The sequence below is a fragment of the Oxyura jamaicensis genome, chromosome 1, assembly GCF_011077185.1.
Source record: "Oxyura jamaicensis isolate SHBP4307 breed ruddy duck chromosome 1, BPBGC_Ojam_1.0, whole genome shotgun sequence".
Classification (NCBI taxonomy): domain Eukaryota; kingdom Metazoa; phylum Chordata; class Aves; order Anseriformes; family Anatidae; genus Oxyura; species Oxyura jamaicensis.
The window spans coordinates 174,508,309-174,532,355 of NC_048893.1; the positions used below are offsets into that span (position 1 = coordinate 174,508,309).

General features: G+C 42.5%; 1 protein-coding gene across 1 annotated transcript in view; it reads right to left on the reverse strand.

Moving 5' to 3' along the window:
• TSC22D1 (TSC22 domain family member 1) overlaps positions 1–23,343 on the reverse strand; it is an 86,047-nt gene extending 62,704 nt beyond the window's left edge. Inside the window, exons 1-2 of the mRNA XM_035322506.1 lie at positions 23,009–23,343; positions 19,593–22,456 (exon numbers count right to left, since the gene is read on the reverse strand). Coding sequence (XP_035178397.1) covers positions 19,593–22,423 — 2,831 coding nt within the window. The 5' untranslated portion in view covers positions 22,424–22,456; positions 23,009–23,343. The remainder of the gene's footprint in view (positions 1–19,592; positions 22,457–23,008) is intronic.
• Positions 23,344–24,047: the final 704 nt, after the last annotated feature.

The window sequence follows — 24,047 nt, forward strand, 5'->3', positions numbered from 1 at the left end:
GCCATCCATAAGAGACCTGGACAGAAGCCATCCATAAGAGACCTGGATACAAACCTTTGGAAAAGCAGGCTTTTCCTTTACAGGAGCTACCCCACTCCCAGCAGAGCGCCATGTGCCACAAGGCCATTTGTATAAGTAACTATATTTAACATATCATTCGGACACCTCGTTATCAAATCTGTAAACTTTCTTGTTTATATACATGTCACTACTTGGTATTTCCCAACTTAGGAGAAGCCTTTTTCTATTTGTTGAGAACCTCTTCCAGACAATACACCGTAACTTAACTGATGGGAAAAGTCTATTATTGATTCTTAATTAAAATTCCACATACAGCAGAACCAGGGCATCACACAAAAAGCCTGCATCTTACAGCTTTAGTTTCAAGGGTGTAAGATGTACAGTGAAAACTAACTCCTTCTGCAGCTAATACAACCCTGAAGCTTATCAGTAACTTTTTTAAATTGATAACTATTTGTTTTGAAACTAGAGAGCCAAGAAGACAGCTACAGACAATGTCTGAACCTTTTTACCTATCAGTGTGACAACCCAGGAAACACCAAAAGACATGAGAAGTGTGAGCTGAAGCTTCAAAGAGCCAGTGCCAAAAAGAGCAAAGAATGTGTGCGATATTCAGTCACTTTATCGACTTCAGGTGAATTTCATCAGGATGGCTTGGAATCCATTGTTTTTAATGAGAGTACATGGCAAGACTACGAAATAAACTAAAAGAGAACAGAAAGCAAGTAATGTAGCCCCTCTTGAAGCATGACTATTAATAATAATGCATCATGCTGAAGTGTTGTGTTTTTAATTACTATCAACTCAAACCCATAAGCAGAATTGAATGAATTATACAAATATTACTAAATCATTCCTCCCTAGTTGTTAAGTAAACATTTATAGTCACTTGGGACCCTTTAAAGGCAGTGATTTATTTAAAGTGGGCCAAAGACTGAAATTAGCATGAGCATTTTGTGTTATGTTTTTATATTATATTATCATCATGCTTTAAACATACATCAAAGATTTGGAGACAATGCCACGAAGTCTGTTTTAGCTTATATAAACTAATAGCCACATCAATGACAGAAAACATAATACTGTAAACATGGAAAAAGAACTGTAATATGACTCGTGAATAATCCCACTGGCTTCAATGAAAGCTCTTTACATGTATGAGTTAAGCTAAAGCTACATTACTAAAATCTTCATCTTTAACACAAGCTTTTTATATCTTTAAGTGTTAACTGAATGTAGAGTGAATAGTAATGAGAAACTACTCAAAAAAAAGACAAAATTGTGAAAAAAATGAGGAGCCTCAAGGGAAAGACATCCAAATTCCTATTTCTGTGGTTCACTGGTGCAAAAGGTAAGCAAGAGGCTCAAAGAACAAATATAATCAACTCTATGTTAAATTATAGCAATTCACATTTTCTCCCTTTAATGTTAATGTTCCCTTCGTCAAAAGCAAAACCATAAATAAGCAGTTGCAGTACAAAAATCTCAATGAATTAGCTACAAGCAAATTCCAGTAGAAAATTCTTCCCTGGCTACATCACTCTTCCTTTTCCTCCACAGAAAAATGGGTTCCACATAACTAGAAATAATAAGCATTTGTCAGAGTCCTTGAAATTCCTCCTGCCTAGACACAGCACAGAAATAACCATCCTATCATAAACCCTAAATATATGAACAATCCTTTTCCCGAGTTCCTGCAGGATTGCAAGAACAATCAAGTATCAATTAAAAAGTTAGGCAACAGATTTGTTTGTTGATCTCCTTTTCCAACCCAAGCCTTTCATGCATTAAACCTCAGGTGCTGGGATTTTGATTAAGTAGGGTTTTTACATAGCTAATTATTTGAATCAATTATATTAAACTTAAAAGGACAAAAACTGTTCGCACAAACAAAGAATTTAACAGCTTGTTTTGATGCTGGAACATGATGTAAGGCTCTTTTGTGCAGCAACTGAAAAGCTTAAATAATATGGGAGATCAGATGGTCCAAACCAAAATAGAAAACGCTGTACACAATAACCTGAATCAGGTTCAACAGTCCTTAGAACAGTTCATGATTTCCATATAAGTTTCAAACAATCCCCAAAAATATTTGCATTTCAGCCTTACTCCACTGAATAATCCATGTACTAATATAACTGAAATTCTCCTTCTACACTTTTCCATCCAATTACTCCTAAAGCTTCTCCATTTTACCAGTTTAGTCTTTAAATTAAGTCACATACTAGCAAGAGTAACAAGTTTTCCAGCAGAGCTAAGCAATATACAAGTGCTTCTATTTCCCTTTACATTCTTTGAGGATACCAACATCAGAAGTGACTGTTTTCAAAGGTCTTTTACACAGTATAAGAATTATGCTCTGAGCTGCTCTGGCTTCCTTATTTTTTCCTCTTAGCTTTGTCTTCATCCTCATTCTACTGACATAGTCATTTTTTTTCCCCTCAAAAGAGCTTCTAAATCATTTTGGTATACAGTTTTTAAGAAGTACCTAAGCCATATACCGTTTAACCAAACCAAAATATTTGAAGACCCATATTCTAGAAACTGTGATCCTTCATCATTTTCTTCCCTTAGTTTCAAGCCTACAACAGCACAATCGTTTCCCAAATGCAAACAGTTGTGACAATTCTTCTCAAAGGCAGAACAGAGCCAACACTTTTCAACAACTTACAGTTGAGAAGTGTATCAGCAGCACTTTGCCTTAAGTCCTCACCCAGCAGGAATAATACTCCACCTGTCTCCAGTACTGCGTTCTTCTAGCAGTGCTATCTGAGGAAATTGTAACTGACTGTGCAAAAGGACTTTCTGCAAAAGCCACCTATTAAAGTTATTGGCACTCGGTTATTAGCTTAATGAGGTGTATAAACTTACCCAGCCCAGCAGACAGCGTCCTACTGAATCACTTGGCTACAGGTGGCAGCAACAGATTCTGTACTGTAAGAAGTACTTCAAATAGTTTAGCCCATTATTACTCTTGGACATCTTCAGACTTCCCCCAGGATGTTTTACAGAGATAAGCAAACTTATACTAGACGAATGGGGTCACATACAGTTTCTCAAGAGTAAAGCAAGTTCATAACTTCTTGCATCCTTCTCCCCAGTCCTTTGCACCTAGTTTATCTTACAGGAATGTATCACGTTCACATGTCACTCTTCCTGTAGATGCAAGCAAGTCATAAGCACTAACATAAGAATTATGGTTATTTATTTCTGAATATTTAAATTCATAGAATGGAATCGTAGAATCATTTAGGTTGGAAAAGGCCTCCAAGATCATCACATCCAACCATTCACCTAGCACCGCCAAGTCTACCACTAAACCATGTCCCTAAGCACCACGCCTCCATGTCTTCTGAATACCTCCAGGGATGGCGACTCAGCCACTTCCCTGGGCAGCCTGTGCCTCACATCCCCTTCAGTGAAGACGTTTTTCCTAATTTCCAACCTAAACCTCCCCTGGAGCAAATTGAGGCCATTTCCTCTTGTCCCATCGTTTGTTGCTTGGGAGAAAAGACCAAGGCCTACCTCACTGCATCCTCCTTTGAGGTAGTGTTGAAGAGCAACATCATCTCCCCAAGCCTCCTTTTCTCCAGGCTAAACAAGCCCAGCTCCCTCAGCTGCTCCTCGTACAACTTGTTCTCTAGACCCTTCACCAGCTTCACTTCCATTTTCCTGAGAAGATATTCAGAACTGTACAATTACTGTCATCACTTTATCATTCCCATAACAGCATTTTACATCACCTACATAATGTAAGTTTCAAGACTTCAAGACTAAATTTCAAGACTATTTTCTTCTTCCAGCAGGAGGAAGAAATAAATTTCCTGAACAGTTTGGTGTCAATACTGTGTGCGGTATAAAAACTCGGTTAACAGTTTTAGTTAGTTTTATATACTAATTTTCTAATCACATATTCAAGAATTTATGAATGCTTTTTTGAGTTAAGAATGCTTTTTAATTTTAAGCCATACATATTATTTCCCTTCACTACTACCCAATGTTGCAGCTAGCAGAGAACATTTGAAATGTTTTGGTTTTGATACTTAGAAAACGTTACAATAACTTACTGGCTTTAGTAACTGGGATTAAAAGTATTTTTAAAAAAAAAGTTTTAACTTTTTTATACGTCAAACAAGATCATTAGGCTTCCAGTATTTCTAAATTTATTACTCATTTTACTGCTAACTTGTGAAGTAATTGCATTGTTTTGGTATAACCCACATCCCACTGCATTACAATTGAATCAAACACCTTCTCCAAACACCAAATACAACTCCTGAGAAGTCTGCAAACTCCTCCAGTTTCTGAAGTAGGATTCCTGGGAGGGGTATAATCCAATACAACACTAATATGCAGCAGAGGGCCACAATACAGAGAGGCACTGGCAGACATGGTAGCTGGGGCTCATCTTAACCCAGGTTCTGACTCAAGACCACACCACAATAGTACTCCCTTAGGGAGCACATTCAGGTCTCGTTCAAGCACAAACGCATTAAGCGGAACATTATTTGCCCAGAACGACTGCTGAATGGATTAAAATAAATACAACACAATGGAAAGAAAGCTATTTTCAATATAGCTAGGTGTTCTAAATAAAGTCATAAAAAGCTTAAGTAGATTACTTGTCTCCTCTAGGGTTTAGTGACCTCTGACATCTTGCTGGTCTGCAGAGCATCTGATAACATCAGCAATTCTAGAAATTTGCAAGTCCTGAAAAACGTGTTTCAGAAGTTAGTAGTAAAGTCCAATTCCTCCTCGGTGTTACTTGCTAGAATAAAGCATAACAAGGAGATATATTTCTGCATGGAACAGCGTAACTGCATTTGAGAGAAGCAGCACGGTGATGAGGAAGTGCTTTGACAAAGTTGTATCAGATCTCTCAGATTCTCAAAATGACCATTAGTGCTCTAGTTGCAACAGCAACCATGCAGTCATGGATCAGGTGGAGCTGTTCAGTCCTTTTTCACTGTGAAGAAAATTCTCAGCAACTTTGGTACCAGCACTCACCTGACAGAATTGGGAGGGGAAGCACAAGAAGCATTTCACATCTTTTATTCAGAGACCTTCGCAGGCAGCAGTAGAATTAAGAACCTGGTAATTTTTAATGCTTGCTACTTGGTTATTTATTCATTAGCAACTGCTAATGGGAGTTGTTTGCAGAAGCTTTGAGCGCGGATATCATAAGAGAAGGCATCTTTCCTCCCGTGGGGGAACGTAGAACTACCAAGGATGACCTGGGTAGAAGCAAGAAAGCAGGCTGCTAAAGGATTCCCCTCCTCCTGCTATGCAGCAGGGGACAAATGGCATGGCTCAGTTCTGTCACGTAACCACTAAACATACTTAAAGGTGAATTTGCCTAGAACGGCCCACAGTGTATGCTGATAAGGCAACCAAGCATTTGCAAAATGTGCAAGTAGGGAAAACAGAAACATGCAACTGCTGAAGCTTATTTCTTTTGACCCTATGGGTGCAGCAACGACTTCACCCTGCACAGCTCCAGTGCAGTTAGCTACCCTACATGCACTCCTCTAACAATTATTTTTGTGTTGCCAGTAAGAGCCGTTTCTATGAAGAGACTCTTCACAGGGTTTGAAACTTTGTAGTAGTTTTAAGTAGGCACAAAATTTCAAATTTTTAGTGAAACTAAGCATCAGAAGCTGCCTTACGAAACCAAGTTTAACACGTAAAGCATTTTTCTTCTTCTTTTACAGGGCTCTTGGACGTTTGCCAATGGGGCTCTAATGTCAGTGCTGTAGGATCCAAAGGGCTATTTTAAGCCATTGCTGTGCTGACCATTACATTTTTCAAGCACAAGAACAGCTTCCTGAAAAATAACGATAGTGAATGAATGTTTTTGTTGTTAATGACACTGTAAATATCTTGCTTCGTGCTTACGAGACATTTTAATTTGAGCTACGTTTTGAAAGATCATGGTGGTAATTACACCTTTCCCTACCTCTCAACTTTTGTTATTCCATGAAGTAACACACCCTTGCTTTCCAGCTTTTAGCAGCCCATGCAATCAATTGTGATCACTCACACTTCTGTAAACAGTCTGGGGTATGGCTGCTTTCTCTACCTCTTTTTCCATTTGACTCCATCAGTTTCCTCTCCTGCCTCATACTTCAAAACTATTTTCAACAGAAGTTTAAAAAAAAAAAAAAAAGGTATGAAGAAGCATCCTGTCTTCAATAAATGCCAGCACCAGATACTTCAGAAGCTGCTGCAGAAGGAACTTTGGGTAACCCGTTACAGAAAAAATACATTTACTTGTACTAGATCTTGATCTAAATTAGTTTTCATTTATAACCTAAAATACCAAGTAGGTGTATATGTAATAGCTTTAGGTTCCTCCTGAGTCATTGTCTCAACCAGCAGTGAGATGGAAGTTTACCATTCAGCTTTAGAGATTTGTGTTTCTTGTTTTAGGTATTACTTTGACATTTTATTTTGAATTCTTTCTAATCCCAGTAGATCATACTTAGTCATTAAAAAAAAAATACATCACTGACTGAATTCTACAACGTGCTAGTAAAGGCTACAGCAACACAACAGGCCTTCACTCAGTTGTTTTTTTTGTTTTCAAAGGTTCAAGTTAGGAGCAAGCAAGCCTACTCTAAGAGGAGAGGACAAGGGACTTCTGGTTAAATAAGAGTGACTCTCTAGGAAAGAAAAGGGAAAATATAGAAGCAGGTCTTCCCACAGTCTGACAAGATGAACTACCAGCACACAAACATAATTTGGTTAATCACAAACACTATCCTTTATCTTACCCCTTCCACTACTTCTAGCCACCAGAGAGACTATTTCCTGAACCCAAGTCATTATTATTCCAGCATTCACAAGCAAAAACAGGAGATGCTGAACAAAACTCAAAATAGAAAAAGCACAATACACAGTGTTGGAAAATAAGAACTGCAAGACGCTATTCCAAGCTTAAAAACAGGATGAGGAAGGCTTTATTTTTCTTAATGAGTTCCCTCAAGCAGCATAACCTAGCTCTGCAAGCATTACACTTTGCCATCATTATCAGGAAAGAAGCAGAATCAAGTTTCCAAGCCAGTATTTAGGTAAGTATTCACAGCAATACAAAGAAGCTTCAATACAACAGGTCACATCAATCATTACCTACAATTCTTGAAGGCAATGGCTGCAGCAATTAAAGCAGCCACTTCCAAGAACACTGCATCCCCAAAACACTAGGCCGTACTTAACCAGGCTGTACAAAACCTACTGTAGGCGGCCAAAAGCTTGTCAACTTCCTCCACTTCTTCCTATGGCAGAGCGCCTCTGTGTCCGTAAAGCACCAAGAGGAACTCATCCTTCCAAAGAAATGATACTGAATGTAAGAAAAGCATGGCTGGTTCTAGATGCCTTCCTTGTAGAAAGCTGAAGGTTCAGAAATCTCTATTGCACAAACCTCTCCAGAACATGAGCTGAGGGTTTCCAAGCTCTCCACCTGACACACCACATGCAGCTTCCCTCCTCAATTAATGTTATCGATTACTCAGTTGGATGAAATAACAAGTCTGCCTTCAAGACAACCAAGCTACCATGTCAACAGAAGTCATCCTGGCATTACACCTTAGTTTAGGACAATTTCTGTATTTAGTTTCAGTTTTCAGAAAAGCCGAGATGCAAGAGACTGCCTTAATTTTCATGTTCCATGGTCCATGTCTGTGCAATCTTAATTCAGCCCACTAACATACTTGCAGACAAGAACTGCCTATCTTTTGAGATGCTGCACTTCAAACCATTACTTACCCATTAGAGATTTAAAACCACCTTTGTCAGTACCCAAGGACATTCTCACAGGAATTGGTCACATTCACTGACAGACACTATAATTAAATAGTATTTAGCCATGGCTAGATTTTCTTTCATTAGGAAAAAAGGCTACTTACTTGTACCAGCAATTATGTTTGGTACATTTCTTTTGTGGTCACTTTAAGAAGACTAGACTATCTATGGTAATTACTTCTTATTTCTGAAGCGAAACATTTCCAGCAATTTCTTTTTTTTTATCGTCCCTCTTCATTAGAGGCAGACAACATATGCCAGTGGCTGAACACAAACAACTGATAAGCACAAGCTGAAATATCCAGTGTTTGCCAGTCACACCAGAAGTATTTGCACAGGGACAAATAATTTCATTAACTTCTTAATACACTTTATCCTAAGATACTAAATTTATATTTGGCATAAAAAGTGCTACAGAAAAAAATACTTTTATAAGTATTTTTCAGCAAATTTCTAATTGCAAATGCAGATGTTTTGGAGAAAAAATAATCAGAAGTTATTTTTACTGTTTCTTTGCCCATCTTGACATTCCTATAGAGGTTCACGCAATATGATTTTCCATTACACTTACATTTCTAAGAAGGGTGTTCAGGAAAGCAAAAGTTCTTAGTAAAATGGGCACAATTTAAGAAGTTCTAGCAACTAAAGACCTACATACACGTTACCGCAATTCACTACAGAAGATGAAAACTTGCATTTGAACATTTCTGAACACAGACCTCGGAGTCAAGCTGTCCATGCCAAATTGTGCAAAGATACATGCCAGTATTATCAGACAAACGCAACCTGTGTGACTGTTGCATTTTGAGAAGTCAATTTTAAAGAGTAGCTATAATTTCAGTGAATTACAGGTATTTTTAAAAGCCGAAATGGAGTAAGAAAGACAAGATGTTTGGGATTTTGAATAACTGTCTGTGTCTTACACTGATCTTCAGTTTCTATTTGAATATAATATACACAGGCCATTTAACAGATATCCCAATATCCATTGTATTTACTGCTGTACATTTTAAGAATGAAGGTATATAAATACAGATAGATAATACACTATATATAGATATATAGTAGTAGTACTACTATATTAAATATATATATCTATACACACACACTACAGTAGATACTCATATTTTTATGTTCCTGAAATACCAAGGGTAGTTTAGACTACCTTGTTTGGAGACTGGACTAAGAAGGATCTCCTTCTAAAAATAATTTAAAAGAAATAATAATAAAAAGCTTACTTATACATTTCTTCAATTAAAAGATACTAAGAGGGAAGGTGGCATGGCTTTCTTAAACATTTAGTTAGTAAGTCTCAACACAGCCTTCTATGTGAAAATACATATGAACACTTACAGCGGAATTTCAATGTCCCTTAAAAAAAAAAAAAATCTTTTGAGAGCTGTTTGTGACACCTTCAGAGAAAACACTTTCATCCAATAGCTTCACAGGCACTAAAATTCCATGTTTTAAGTATTTTGACAGCAAATATGCACATTAAAGATTCTCAGAGAGCAGATTCTCACACTCAGACAAATGCAAAAGAGATAACTACTGCTAGCCACAACTGTCTGCTGTAACAATGTTAATATTTATTTTTCTGCTTCCACTGATCTGGTATTCTTCAGAAGCTGAAAATATCCTCATGCAAGTCATCAACTGCCATTTACATGTTAATTTCCAGTGAAATAAAAAGACTGCTCAGTTACACTGCTGTGCCCCAGCACAAGCAAGCAGCACTAAGAATACACACATCGCAAGAGCCAAGCCAATGAAACCTCAGAGAAGAGGCTAACCTATGCCTTCATGACAAAATAGTGACTCAGGTTTCGGTGCAGCAGCGTTGTAGAGCCTCCTTCGTTACTAACAGGATGCACCTCTACAGGAATACACAGATTATCATCCTGCCTTCCTGCTCTGTTTTCATAAACCATTGAAAACTTGTTAAATTTTGTCTGCTTTCAAGGATTGCTATCTTAAAATCACTTCAAAAAATGGCACAGAAATCAGACAGCAAGTCTTTTAGGATCATCATATCCCTGCTCTTGGCTATGAAGCAGGGAAGCAGAACCCCAACTCCTGACTAGGCCTTTTGGCTACTATCTCTCCCTCCGCTAGGAAGCTGCATTGCCAACAACTGCGTATACTTGGCTCAAACACATACAGGGCCTGACACCATTTCACGCCGACTGAAATCCCTTTCCCCTCTAAGAAGAGAAAGAAGGAAACCAAAAAACCACCATCATAAACATTTCACACCTCCTTTACTCCCTCCTCTCTCTCCAATCAAATCCACGCTCGGGAACTCCTCTTTTACAAGCCGTTACGGAGGTGGAAAAAGCCCTAAAAACTTGGAAAGAAAGAAAAGAGCATGGAAGCACATGCACATCCTGCCCCATTCCCTGGGCACTTATGAGTAACTTGCCATTTCACCTAATTTAGGATATTAGGCCTACTAAAGGAACACTTGGCAGCACAATGCGCTGATCCATTCTTAACATAATAACCTCATTCAATAGATTAAAGAGGTGCATTTATACCTTAAATTCATTTGAGTGGTACAGTAAATTATTTAACAAGCACTTAAAATATTAACTCATGCTCCATTTTATTTTATTTTCACTTGGTCTTATTTTTGTATGAATGCAAGAAGTGAAACACAAACAGCAGCAATTGCTCACCAGAAGTTTTTGTGGGTTTTTTCCTTTAAAAAAGAGTGGAGATAGATATTTTTTCATATACATATGTATACAGATAAGCAGCATTCAGAATCGTAAGTCAAAAAAATGAATCAAAAAGTTCAGCAAGCATTTCAAGATAAGGTCAGGTCAAGATTTTCACTAAACAGCTTCCAATAAGCCATAATGCTGCACAGAAACTAATTACTACTCCAGAATCCTTCCTTGCCAGATTTCAGAGATGCTCAGAGTTCGTGAGGATCCAGCACTGCAAGTGACATCAAGGGACAACAACAATTAATACCTCCTTAAATTAATGGTACTACCAATTGCCTTCCTCAGAGAAATGAGTCTTTTCACACGATACACCAGCACGTTATCAGACTGTTGTGTATACACACATCCAGTAAAGCTACCAAGCTGAAAATAATCTCTCAGGAAATCGACAGAAGCTTGTTTTTTGACTAAAGTTATCCCAATTCAGTTGCAATATATGCCAAACAAGTCACGTATAATTTAAACCCTGCTTGAGAAGTTTTTATCTTCTTTGAAAAGAGAGATTTCTAAACTACGGTCACAAGAGCAGACCAAACAACCACACATGAGTTATTGGGCTTCATCACAATCTTTATTAGCTGTAAGAGCACTAAATATTTAGAAACACAAGCTTAGCATGGTTAAGTTTTGAACTGATTTCTTGCATGTAAGTTATGGCCGCCAGCAATCATCTCTCTTTCATCCATACACAACTGTGACAGAGTTGGGTGAAGGGAAGGTCAGGGGAAGCTTAAAAGCGTAAAAGTTCTCTCTCATCTTGACAGGGATTTCATCCCTCTCCAGTGCATAGGGAGTTCAAAGTCACTGGAAGAACATTAAAAGGTATTTCTATACCATGCATTTGTTTACAGCGATGTAATGGAAAAAGCCATTCCTAAACCAAGCACAAAACTCATCACAGGTACCAAGCACCAAGTTCCACAACGTAACACCGCGTGGAATGACGAGGGTGCTGACTAGGTACATCAGCCCTGAAGATTAATGCTTGGGACCAATAACGAGCACTGCCACTGACCGAAGATCAGATTTTAAAAAAAAATAAAAAAATCAATGCTTGCAAAAAAAAAAAAAGGCGTAAACTACATGTAATTTGCTTCAATCCTGTAAGATCAGAAGGTGCAGGTGTAAAGCTCGGGATACAGACATAAGCGTATAGCGATAGCACCTTACCCACATAACTCATCTTTCCCAGCTGCGTTACTATGTACATTTTCACTGAGGAGCTATTATTTAAGGCATAAAGACCCTAAAACTGTTGTTGAATGCCTATCCGCATTTTCAGCTGCTTTAGGTACTGTCCCTAACACTTAGCACAGCACTTTCACACTGTTGCTTAAGCAACTGATGCAGAAGTTCAAATCTGCATTACACATGAAGAAATCAGAGTCCTGAGAAGTTGCTGCTGGACATCCATGCTAATTTAAACACCAACAACAGAAAGAAGGCTGGACAACTCGCACACAAGCTCAAACAATTTGCCCAGCCAAGTGGTTTAGCACATCTAAACAGCACGTTTGAAAACTCCCTACAAACAACTTCCAGTTGGTACCAGATTTCTAGTTCCTTACTAGAAATAGCAACTTCATCTTTTTTTAAAGATTCATTCCTATCTTTCAGTTAAGCCTAAACCTACAGGAGATCTTCCTGCATCTATCTTTGCAGATTGTAAGTGTAATCCTCCAATATACTCAAAATAACAGCTTACTCAATAGCATATGAACAGATCACCAAGATTTCCCTTGTTTTATTAAAATATGGAGCTCAGTTTTCTGAGAATTTCTTTGAGAAAAAACAAACATCAACAGTACCCACGTCTGTTGTGCTTCGTGGATTACAGTCACCTTCTCAGAAAGTGTTAAATTCCTAATCCCCAGTGATAATAAAAACCTCAAACTGCTCTACTTCCTACTCTATTCTTCTACTGCACTTTCAGAATTCTGCACCACTGCAGTCGGTACAATACCTATAACCCCCAGCAAGGAAGGTTAAAATAAAGAGCAATTTGTTTAGGTAACTGTTCTACACTGGACAAAGGAAAATTACTTTCACTCTGAACTACTGCTGGCCCTGCACTGCAAGGAAAAAAAATACAAGCTGGGATGAGAACTTCAGGCTTGAATGCTTACAATACACTTAACTATACGTCCTGGCTGTCAAAGGTACTCAATATATGAAGTCTCATCAATACCATGCACCTCACAGCAGTATAATAAATACTTATTTAAAAAAGAAAAAACATTTTAAAATCCCATAAAAGCACACACCAGGCTAAGTGAATTACTAACTGACCAATAAAAGGTTAAATTACCGATAGCATTAAAGCAGCTCAGATGAAGTCAAAACCACTAAGTTAAAGACTGTGGAGCAGGAAAAAAAATCATGAGTCATATCTGAAATACAAAAATTGGAAGTGTTTGCTCAGAGAAAAACGGTAAGTAAGCCTAAGGAGTCACAGTACACTACCTAATCAAGTGTTTGTGATTTAGGATGCAAGTATAAATATTTTCATAAAATTGAAGGGGTTCAGCTATTAAAGCACAATGCTGTATTTCAGCTGTGATGAGTCATTCTTCATATCTGCACAGCACCAAAGTGAGAAACCCTCATTTAGTAGGTACCAACAAGTCATTTAGTCCACAAGGTAGCTAACAGTGATAAAATATCCTGAATATCACGGCAAGAATCTCACATTTGCATGTATAGGATCATTCGGATTGACAGGCAATCTCTGCCCGTCAAACACTAGGAACTACTTGATCTCTCTCCGTGAAGTCTGGCTTCAATAGAAGATGGAGACTTTTGCAAAGGGCTGCACCACAAAGCAAATCCTGCTTCAAACACTGCTAATTCACACCAGGTGTTTGGAAGCTTGCACAAAATGGGCTGATAAGGGTTTCTATCCCACAACTGACTACAGCATAAATAGCATCTTTGTTAGTTAATTCCCCAGTACAGACCAAGAGTTAAATTTCTGTAAGACAGCAAAACACTAAGGACAACAAGATGCCCTGGTTTGATGCCATATATTAATTACACTGTGTTTCCATCATTCAATTCGTAACTGTAGATGTTTTAGAATAGGCTTAAATAAACTGAGGGATATCTCCAGTCACTCAAGAGGTCCTTCCATCTTACCTTTAGGTTACGGTTTCTTGTACAATCACATCGAGAATAAACTAGTTCTTTATTTACAGTGATTGCCACTGTAATGAAATAATTTACTTAATAATCTTGCCCCATAATCTGTGCTCTGTAAGCTGTTAAAGCATACTTTTTCTTAATATCATTGCCTTTGGTGGCCCAAGTGCAGTATATGACAGGTATACGCCCATTTTTTAAGCAGCTATCAATATTTGTTCAAGTAAATACATATTACACAAACAGCACATTTCATTCTCATAAATTAATCAAGAACAGAAGAAAACAAGGGCCTAAAATCAATAAGAACAAAGGCACAGCATTCTTTTTGATTCTTATGGTTTACCTACACTGAACTGCAGAGCCAGATCACAAACTATTCCAAGTCAAACCAAGAACACACCTGCTATTATTATACTGGTATTTGGGTGTCCATAATTTCTTCTTCTAGAACAGTATACAAGCAGCACTATTTACAGCTGATCTACTTCCTAAGCCTTTTCAGATCTAATACCATATATTCATTATTATCCTCTGCCAAGTGAAGAGCATTATTATAGCTCTCTTCATAGCATAGGTGTGCTACTCGTGTCTTTCTGCTTCCATTCAAGCAAGGTACGTTTTAATGGCTCCCTCCCACCCACGGAACTTTGCTTACCAGGGAAAATTACAGGCACTGCTGTGTTGTGGCATTACCTAGGCCATGGTGACTTGTGGAGGCTGAACCACCTCACTACCAACACAGACTGACTGGCAGATTCCAATTTCCAGGTTAGCCTGTAGCTTAAGGAATGCAAATCCTGAGAAAGTAAAGAGTGCTTTTCAGCATTGAACACTTAACCTTTTGTTTGTTCGTTTTCACACACGCAGATATTTAGCCTGCTTATCCACTGACGATTCCAAAGAGCAGCCAGAACCATAACACTAATGAACATTTTCTGGAAATCCCATTAAAACCGGTCTGCTCTTCCTGTCTTTAAAGAACACAATACCAAGCCTGCAGAAAACGCATCCACAAAAGACACAGGGAAGACGTCCATCCAAACAGATACCACCACTTTTTGCCTGCATCCAGTTCACTCTTCCACCCTTCCTGCAATTACACAGTGCTGGCAAAGCAGCTGCTGTCATTACACAGGGCGAAATGTGCTAACTATCCCAAGCTGTGGTTTGGGATAACCACAGCCCCAGTGTCACAAAACTCAGCTGATGAGTTACAGTGAACCAAGGCTGCTGCAGACACGGGAGAGCAGCACCCTTGTGCCCACAGCTGGCCAGCAGACACACAAGGTGCAGACCCTGAATGCCGCCTCCTTCTTTGTTCAGAGCAGAAAACTAACCAAGTCAATTCTGCCAGTGGTAGGGCATTTTATTTCCTCAGATGAAAAAAGAAGCTGAACTTGTCAGCACCAAACAGCAGTAACTGCATTTTCTTCGCCAAAGCACTCTTCACTCGTGCAATCTGTCATTAACAAGGAGGGTAACTATTTTTTCTCCAAGTTCCATAAATAGCCAAATTGAAAATATGAACAGACTTTTTAAAAAGTCAATATTCAGGAATTCAAGTTGTCATTTTCAAATGACAACTCTAAAGCAAGCTTAACCTCTGAATAATGGAAGACGGTGACATTGCCACTAGGCTGCGCCTAAAAGAATAATGACCATAAATCCACGCTGAGCCACCATAAATGCTTTGTTGTGAAGCATCTTCTAAAGGTTATCTTCCTCCTTTTGCTCAAATTTACAGAAGCAAACTTCACAGCAAATGAAGTCCATAAAAACTCTAAACAGCATGCAAAAAACAGTTATTGCATTAAAAATAAAATTTAATTGAAACTTCCACTTGTTCAACATGTTCATTCAGTATGCCTACTAACAGCTTCAACCAGAACTCTATTACATCTATAAGAATCTGACCAACCTTCCTACTTGTGTTTATAAAACCTCATCCAGTTTCCAGAGTGTACTCTCACTTCACAAACCACTACTAGTTACTACTACTAGATATTCTTAAAATTCTGTTCACAGGTCTTTCAATTCTCATGTTCAGCTTTAAAATTCCAGTTGCTCCAGCAGGCCAGAACAGGTACGGTAGACAGAAAACATTTACCTCCAAAATTTATTTTGCTGTCTGCTCTGCTGTAAAGATGTCCTTTGCTAAAAAAAAATCTCTTAGAGAAGTACAGCAGAGATTATCAGATAATAAAGAATATTTCAAATACCTATGCCAATTTTATGTGTTTATCATCTCTTCCTCCTTCTTTTGCTTCAACTGCTAGATGAAATGCACAAACAGGTGAAAACAATGTGCATCAGATGAAAGAATGAAAGCAACTCCACAGGAAATGTCAACGACTAGGAGACAGTTACTAGTTCTCTCATCTTTCATTCATAAAATCTGCTTTTGAGTAATTGTACTCAAATTCAGTTTTTAAAATTAATTTACAATAGCCCCTAGAAATGGTATAAATGCATTCATTTTTAGTTTTTGTTTAAATTACCTCTGAATTGGAAGATTTATATCCATCTATACAAACTCTTACTGCAAATGCCTGTAACATAATAAAGCATTGTCTATAAAGATGTAAAATTGATATATTTTGCAACACTAAGTATAAATACTTAAAAGAACTTGCTGCAATATAAGTATGTTTTCATACTTAAAGGTTTCAGAAGCATCAAAAAAAAAAAAAATCCTCTTCTACAGTTCTAGAGATGAAATACTGAGCTGAAAAGACCATGTCTGAAATGGAAAGAATTCAGTAATAGAACTGAATAAATTGAGGTAGCCACTGCAAATTTAAGGAAATAACTATGTGAGAATCATATATTAAAATGAGTTCATACCATGGTTCAAACTAATAAAAGAAGATATAACATCCAAAAAACTGGCTGGTATTTTTTGTAGATGGAAATATCGGAAGAGAAGTCTACCAATATGTAAACACTACAGCATACCTGACAGGCTGAAGAAATATTAGTCGGAAGAATTTATTACTATAAATACAGAACCTGTCTGAATTATTTGTATCCTCTTCGTTAAAGTTTGTAAATTAATTTTCCGTAGGACATTCTGCCAAGGAGATCATTTTTAATATCTCCTCGAGTCATAACAATGATTAAAAAAAACTGATCCATACTGGGGAAATAAAGGTTGCTGTTTTCAAAGCAGATACGCCCCACGCTGCCTATATTTAAAAGGCCATGCCCTGATAACAGGCATCAAAAGAACTGCAAACAGTATCCCGAAAATGAGAGCTAAAGACTTAAAGATACCAGTATGTCTTTAAGCGCAATTATATGCAGCTTTAACGAAAGCTGGGAGTTAATCTAAACACGGTATTACATAGGTCAGATGTTTCTTCAAAGGCACACTAAATGGAATTTTACAGCTTCTTCACTGGCCCAATTATGTCAGTGCTTGCTTGCTTTCCTCCCCTACCTTTTCCCTTGCCAGGTTTAGAACCACTTGGGATGTATTGATATGATTTTAAATGAGATGTATGGGTGCACGAGGGAGAGGGAGCAGTCAGGATTTTACACGCACGCACTTACATGTATTTATTTATAGTATATCTCCTCCTTTAATGTTTATGTACTCCTACAACACACTACCCCTTTACCTCCTGTAAAATAGGGAATAATCTGACAAACAGGCAAAAAAAAACTCTCAAGAGAACTCTAGTTAGAGACATTCCATGGCCAGAGAAGTAAATGAGGAGCCAGAGAGAGTAGCAGCACATCCTGCGCTACCTGCAGGGAGTGACAAGATCTGAGCTCCAGACCAAAAGAAATTCCACGGTCAAGACAATCCATCGCCTTGCCCTGAGACTCCCTGCGAGAAGAAACAGAAGCAATCTCACCAAGTTTTCAGTTTTACAGGCAGAAGCTCCACCATAAATTATCCAAGCAAACTGATCACCGCTGCCATGCGAAACACGCAATTATTTTTGGTCTCCATTTAACAGAGTCATATCCTGCTCCGTGTAAAGCATCTAAATGATTTTCCAACTGCAGCTAAACAAAAGTATAGTCTACCTGGAGATGACAGATAGAACAAAGACACAACGTGCATGGGAGAAGAAAGGATATGCTCTTTAGCTGGCCAAATAACAGAGGAAGAAGGCATTTCTGGCTATTGTTACCCTGAGGGATTTAAACATGCTGGGAAAAGCTACCAATCATGACAAACAGCTAACATATGCTCTTAAAATCAGGGTACAATCACGTGCTAGATGTGATTTTCCAAAACACTGAGTATCAATGAGCTTAAAATTCTCTTACTTAGCTAGGATCTCCTGAAAGCTTAGGGTTTTTTTTTCCCCCCACTAGTTGGTTTAAAAAAACAGGATCAATGTCTGAGTTCAGAAAGATGGAAGGAAGGAAAAACAAATAAAAAGTTTGAGGAAATTGACTGCTAGTAGCACAATGGTGACACTGTGAGCTTTAACACCTCCATCTGTCTTCTATCACCTTCACGTATTTATTGACTAAAAAACATGATCAAAATGAAACAGTGTTGGAACTTGTCTTCCAGCACTCCTCGAAGACAAGCTGCTACTCATTATAGCTCTCTGGCATCTGAGAAAGATGTGATGAAAGCCACTAAGACAGTCAACACCTCATGATCAACATAATCAGAGACTGCTGATAGAGTTAGTATTTTCAATATTAAGCAGCCAGCCTCTCCCAGCAACCTTCTTTCTTTTTTTTTTTTTAAATAGAGTTTGGCCACTGATATTTCTCTTACTTCCTGCCTCCCATCCCCACCTTGAATATATTTGGTGTTTTGTCTTCCTCCCCAAGTCCCTGCTTTTCTTTTCCAGGGTTCTTTTCTGTCCTCTCCCCGTTTTCAAGGTAGGTTATTTATTTTAATGTTATCTACTTCTCCCATTAGCGTAGTTTCTTCTTAGACAAGAAGTTCCTTGGGAAACCACCACAGTCTTCCTGGCCATTTCTAGATGCGTATCACCAGAGGTCCTCAATAGCTAGGAATTTCCAGACATAATGAACATTAAACAATTGCACTGTAAAACTGCTGTGAAGATCACTTTACCCTGAGCACGCAAAGGCCTTCTGCAACTGACACAGCTTCTTTGCACACACCATCAATGAAATGAGAATGTTCACAAGCACACACCATTAAGACCAAGCAGTCTTCATGTCTTTGAAAAAGTGGAGGTGGGAGAACATGTAGCTTATTACTCCGACTGCACAAAATAGGTGCACCAGATTCAAAGGCTCACTGCCCCTCCACAGGCCTGAGCGGCTCTCACAAAGGATTAATGCTTTGAAGCAAAACCACCAAGACCAGAAGTGCCCCGAGTTCAATTTGAAGAGCCACAACAGTGTTGCTGAATCTCCCTTTTCCCACCATACTCATTTGCCTAAAGCATCTCTTGGCTGTCAAAGAGAAGGCTTCTATATATACACCACAGGCTCACAACTGGTTCAACCTGAGTGAAGTCAATACTTGAAAAGAGAAGCTGAGGCAGGATGAAGTCTAGGCTTGTGGAGAAAAAGTCATCCGCCGAGGAATAAATATTAATTATTTCAGTATAATAAATAATCTAAACTACCATCACCGCTAGCGTACCCACATTCCACAGTATTCTTTTGTCTTCCTCTATACAATGGGAATATACACACTGTCACAGATTGTTAAACACAATTTACCCACGCAGTAGTTTCGGAGCATAATCAATACAACCCACCCCCTCAAGAGAAAAACAAGCGTTTTAATGTAATACCTACACGCGCTGGGACCTGAGAAACGGTATTTCTAATTAGACAAAAACACCGCACCGCTTCATCTCACAGAACAGCTGGGAAAAGAGCTGCAAGTCAGTGCGTATCGAACTATCGGATGCATCTTTCAAATAAAGTTCCAGGCAGCCTTACCTCTCATCCTCACCATCTACAAGGGGCGTTGTCAGCGGCAGCACCTTCAGCGGGAAGAGGGAAGCAGAGGATGGCGCGTTGCTGCTAGTGCCCTCGGAGACGGCTGGCGCTCCGACGCCGCTCTCGCCACCGGCAGCTTGAGGTAAACCAACGAGGGAAGGTTCTGTAGGGCGTCTGCCATCTTCGATTTGGCTTACGACCGACTGAGCTAGCGATTGTGCGGGGAACTGGGCAGAGCTTAGCGGTATTTGCTGCGGCACACTCTGTGCCACTGGCATACCTATACTCGTTGATATCAACGGAGGCTGACTAACGCTCGGAGCCAAGTTCCCGTTCTGCACAGCCGAAGCCTGCGCTATGTTCTGTGGCTGTCCCAAACCTATAGAGGCAGAAGGTATGCCAGGAGGCACAGCTGAACCAGCTTGACTCGGTGCAGGAACAGTACTAGCGGAAGGTATAGGGCTAACTGCAGGCAGCTGCTGCCCGGTCATTCCTTGGACCACCGACTCCACCGCTTGCGCCTGCGGCTGCACAGGTAACAAAGTGTTTTGTTGAGCAATGACCATTTGCTGGGGAAGGCCTGAAGCGCCGGCCTGTAACCCCTGCTGCATTATTCCTGTCTGCACAGGCTGCACCACTTGCGAAGATGGAGGAGCAGCTGTCGACGGCATGACCGGAGGTGGAATTTGGTTTGCAGCAGGCGGTGGTTGCACCACAGCGGCTACGCTTCCTTGCTGCCCGACGCTCAGCATTTGGCCGCCGGTACCCACGCCTGGTAGGGCTGCTGGAGCGTGCGCGACAGGCTGAGCTGGGGCAGCAGCAGGGTGTGCTTGTACCGCAGGCTGCATGCTCTGAGCCTGGGCGACGGGAACCGGCGGCCCCGCTCCTACTGCGGCAGAACTGGGCTGCATAGCAGGCGCCGGGGGCTGGAGGATCTGCTGATGCTGGATGTACTCCGGCATGGCCCCCGTAACAGAGTTTTGGTTCACCGGCTTAACGTGACCTGCGGCCATCTGCGTAGGAACCGTTTGTTGCTGCTGCTGCTGTTGTCCTCCGTACTGCAACTGCTGCTGCTGCACAACCGGCAACGTCTGCATGGGCTGCGCCGGCTGAGGGTACGGCAGCTGCTGCTGAGCCATGCTCTGAATGGCAGGCTGCTGGTGGCCCAGAGACGGGGTTACACCTAGGATATTAACCGGGGCTGGCTGAACCCCAGGAACAGTGGTTAGACTGGCCTGTGCAGGAGGCTGGACCCCTGGCTTCTGCTGCGGATAGTTTACCTCTTGAGAATGCAGCTGGACTTGTGCAAGCTGTGATTGAGAAACACTCTGTGGTATACTAGATGCTGGAATTGCCGGAGGAGCAGCGCTGCTAAAATCCATCTGCTGTGGACCCACACCTTGAAACGCTTGCTGCTGTACCACAGTAGGTGCTCCCATTTCTCCACTTCCCACACTTTCTGTATAGTGACTCAGTGTGCTTACATTGCTGCTAACAGAACTCCCACTGGTGCTCTCCCTTTCAGAAGTCACTTCAAGCGGGTTTTGTTTTATCGTCTCTACTGCTTTGTTTACTGCTACTCCTTCTGAAACTGCAGCAGTGTTTTCTTTATCATAGAATTCAGTGCATGTCCATCTACCTTTTTTGAAAGGTTCGGAACTAGAATCTAATTTTACAACTCTAAACCTTGACGTGCCCGATGCAGGCTGCTGCTGGCTTGATCCCACTGCCATTCCTGCAGTTGGATTAGTAACATTGTTAATGACACTAGAGGAAGCACTCGTACCATTGCCAACACCACTCAAGATATTCACATTTACATTGCTGCTAGTTCCAGACAAAGCATTTACATTACCAGTACTTGTGATGTTGCTTAAATTTATAGTACCAAGCATGCTGCTTGCCACACTAGAGCTACCACCGCCCATATTATTTAAGGTACTAGTTCCAGAAGCAGGACTTACACCTAAATTGCCAGGAGTACTCGTAGTGCGGATATTAGACACGACAGATGCGGGGGAACCAGTGGATGATGCAGCAGAACCCGGTGCAGTTGATATAACATTGTCAGAGCTTCCAGTTGTTGATAGTTTTCTAAACGATGGACTGGGTGGTGGTCCTCCAGAAATCGGGGTACTGCCCACCCCAGGATGCGACGGATGATGGTGTCCATGGTGGTGGTGGTGAAGATGGTGGTGGTGGTGAACATGATGGGGGTGAACACTTCCATTGATCACAACGCCCTGCTGTGGGTGATGAGGCAGAGAAGGGTGCTGCTGAGGAAGATGAGGCTGGTTTGGAGAAACAGCCCCAGGAGTCTCTGCTTCTTGGAAGTTATTTAAAGTCTCTTCAGAGGAGCTCCTCTCAGGTTCTCCCAAGTCAGTGGCCCTGGATAAAGAAACATCCAAGATTTCTGAAGAGGACAGGTCTTCAGTGTGGGACTCATCCAGGTCATCATAGCTTTCGGTATCTTCGGCTATGCTGTTATTAGAGCTCATGCTAGCCGATATTTGAGCAGGGGTCACGCTGGTAATCTGGAAACCACTTTTCTTTTTCATTTGAGCTCCAGTCTGCGCGAGAGGCTGTGGCTGGAGCTGAGACTGCGAGAGGAGGTTCAGGCTTTGTGGAGGAGGGGGTGTCGGCTGTGGACCCGCCGACGAAGATGCTGCAGGAGATGGAGGCGGCGGCTGGACCAGCAAGGGCGGCTGATAATCCTCGGCGGAGAGGGCAGCGCTCCCGACGCCGGTACCTGGTGCAGTGGGAGCAGTAACGCAGCTGCTGCCGCTGCTACTGCTGCTGCCCCTTCTAGGAAACATCGCCGGGTGCGCCATCTTCCTAGCACTAATGTCTGCGGCTGAGTCAGGCTGGTGCATTGTATCGGGCGGATTTTAAGAGTGCAGTCCCCCGGTACGGAGAGAGACAGACAGACAGACACACACACACACAGTTAGCTCGGCGGCAGGGCACAGACACCGCGCACAAACCCCCCCCCCCCCCCTACCCCCCCCCCCAGCCTCCCGCAGCGCAGGGGCTGAGCCGCCTCGGCACCGCCGCTCGCCTCCCCCCTCCTCCTCCTCCTCCTCCTCCTCCACAGGGAGGGGGCGAGCAGCGGCCCTCCGCCGCCCCTCAATGTGACACCTCCACCCCTCCGCCGTCCCCTTTCCCCCTCGCACCCCCCTCACACACACACACCCCCCTTCCCATCCCACCACCCCCAAACTCCCCTGGCCCCTCCAGCCGCGCCTCCCCCGGGGCAGGAGGCAATGCCCGCCTTCAGCCCGGCCGGCGGCGGGGCCGAGCCCCTTCCCTTCCCCTCATGGAAGCCGGCAACCGGCAGAACCGCCCTCCGCCGGCAGGCCCGGCGCCCCTCGCCATCGGGGGAGGAGGAGGAGGAGGAGGAAGGCGCGGATACGTACGGGACTGGCGCTCGGCAGGGCGGCAGCGGCAGGCTGAGCCGGGCAGGGACATCCCCGTCAGTGGCAGCCATGGAGCTGAATCATTTTGGGGAGCCGAGAGACGGAAGGAGGAGGGAAGAAAAGCGGCAGCCCGGAGAGGGAGTCCATGAAAAGGAGGCAGGGAGGGAGGCCGGGGAGCCAGGCAGGCAGGCAGGCAGCCGCTCTCTCCTCCCTCCGTGTCTGGCTGTCTCTGGAGGAGGCTCCGCTCCACACGCTCTTCCTTCCCCCTCCGCCTCCTCCCCCTTTATAACAGGCGGCACCCGCTCTTCCTCCGCAGAGCCGCGTCCTCCTCTCCCGCCGCGCTCTGCCTTCCTTGTCCCTCTTTCCCTTTCCCCTTCCTTCCCTCCCGGCTCTCCCCCGGCCCCTCGCGGAGCCCGGCGGGGAGGAGGGCGCAGCGCGGGGCCGCAGGGGGGAGGGCAGAGCTGGCCCGAGGGGAGGGCAGCCCGCAGACAACGTAAGATGGCGGCGGCCGCCGCGCATGCGCGCCCAGCCCGGCAGACATAAAGCCCGGCTGGCCCGGGACGACGGAAATCGGCTCGGCTCGCCCGGCGGAAATTGCCGAGCGCCGCCGAGCCCCCGAGCGGGGAGGGGGGGTGGCGCTCCCGAGCGGGGAGGGGGCTTGGGGGGGGGATGCGAAATGGCGGCGCCCCCCTGCCAGCCCGCCCCGCGCCCCAGGTGCCGCGGTCCCGCAGCATGACTGTGCCTCACATGACCCGCCGCCTCCCTCCCCCCTCCCCTCGGCTACCGCCGCGGATTTATTCACGTTATTCATCACCTTCGGCTTCATCCCCTCCCTCGGTCCAGAATATTCCTGTCGCCCTCCTCCTGCTGCCGTGCGCGGGGAAGCCGGCGGCGCCTCGCCCGTCCCTTTGTGCCGCCGGGGGTCCCCTCACACCCCGAAATGGCCGCCGCCCCCCGGCCCTCACCCCCTCAGGGGACTCCGTGCCCCCCAGGGTGGCAGGAGGTCTTTGGGTTGCCAGCGCTCCCTGAGGTGTGGGCA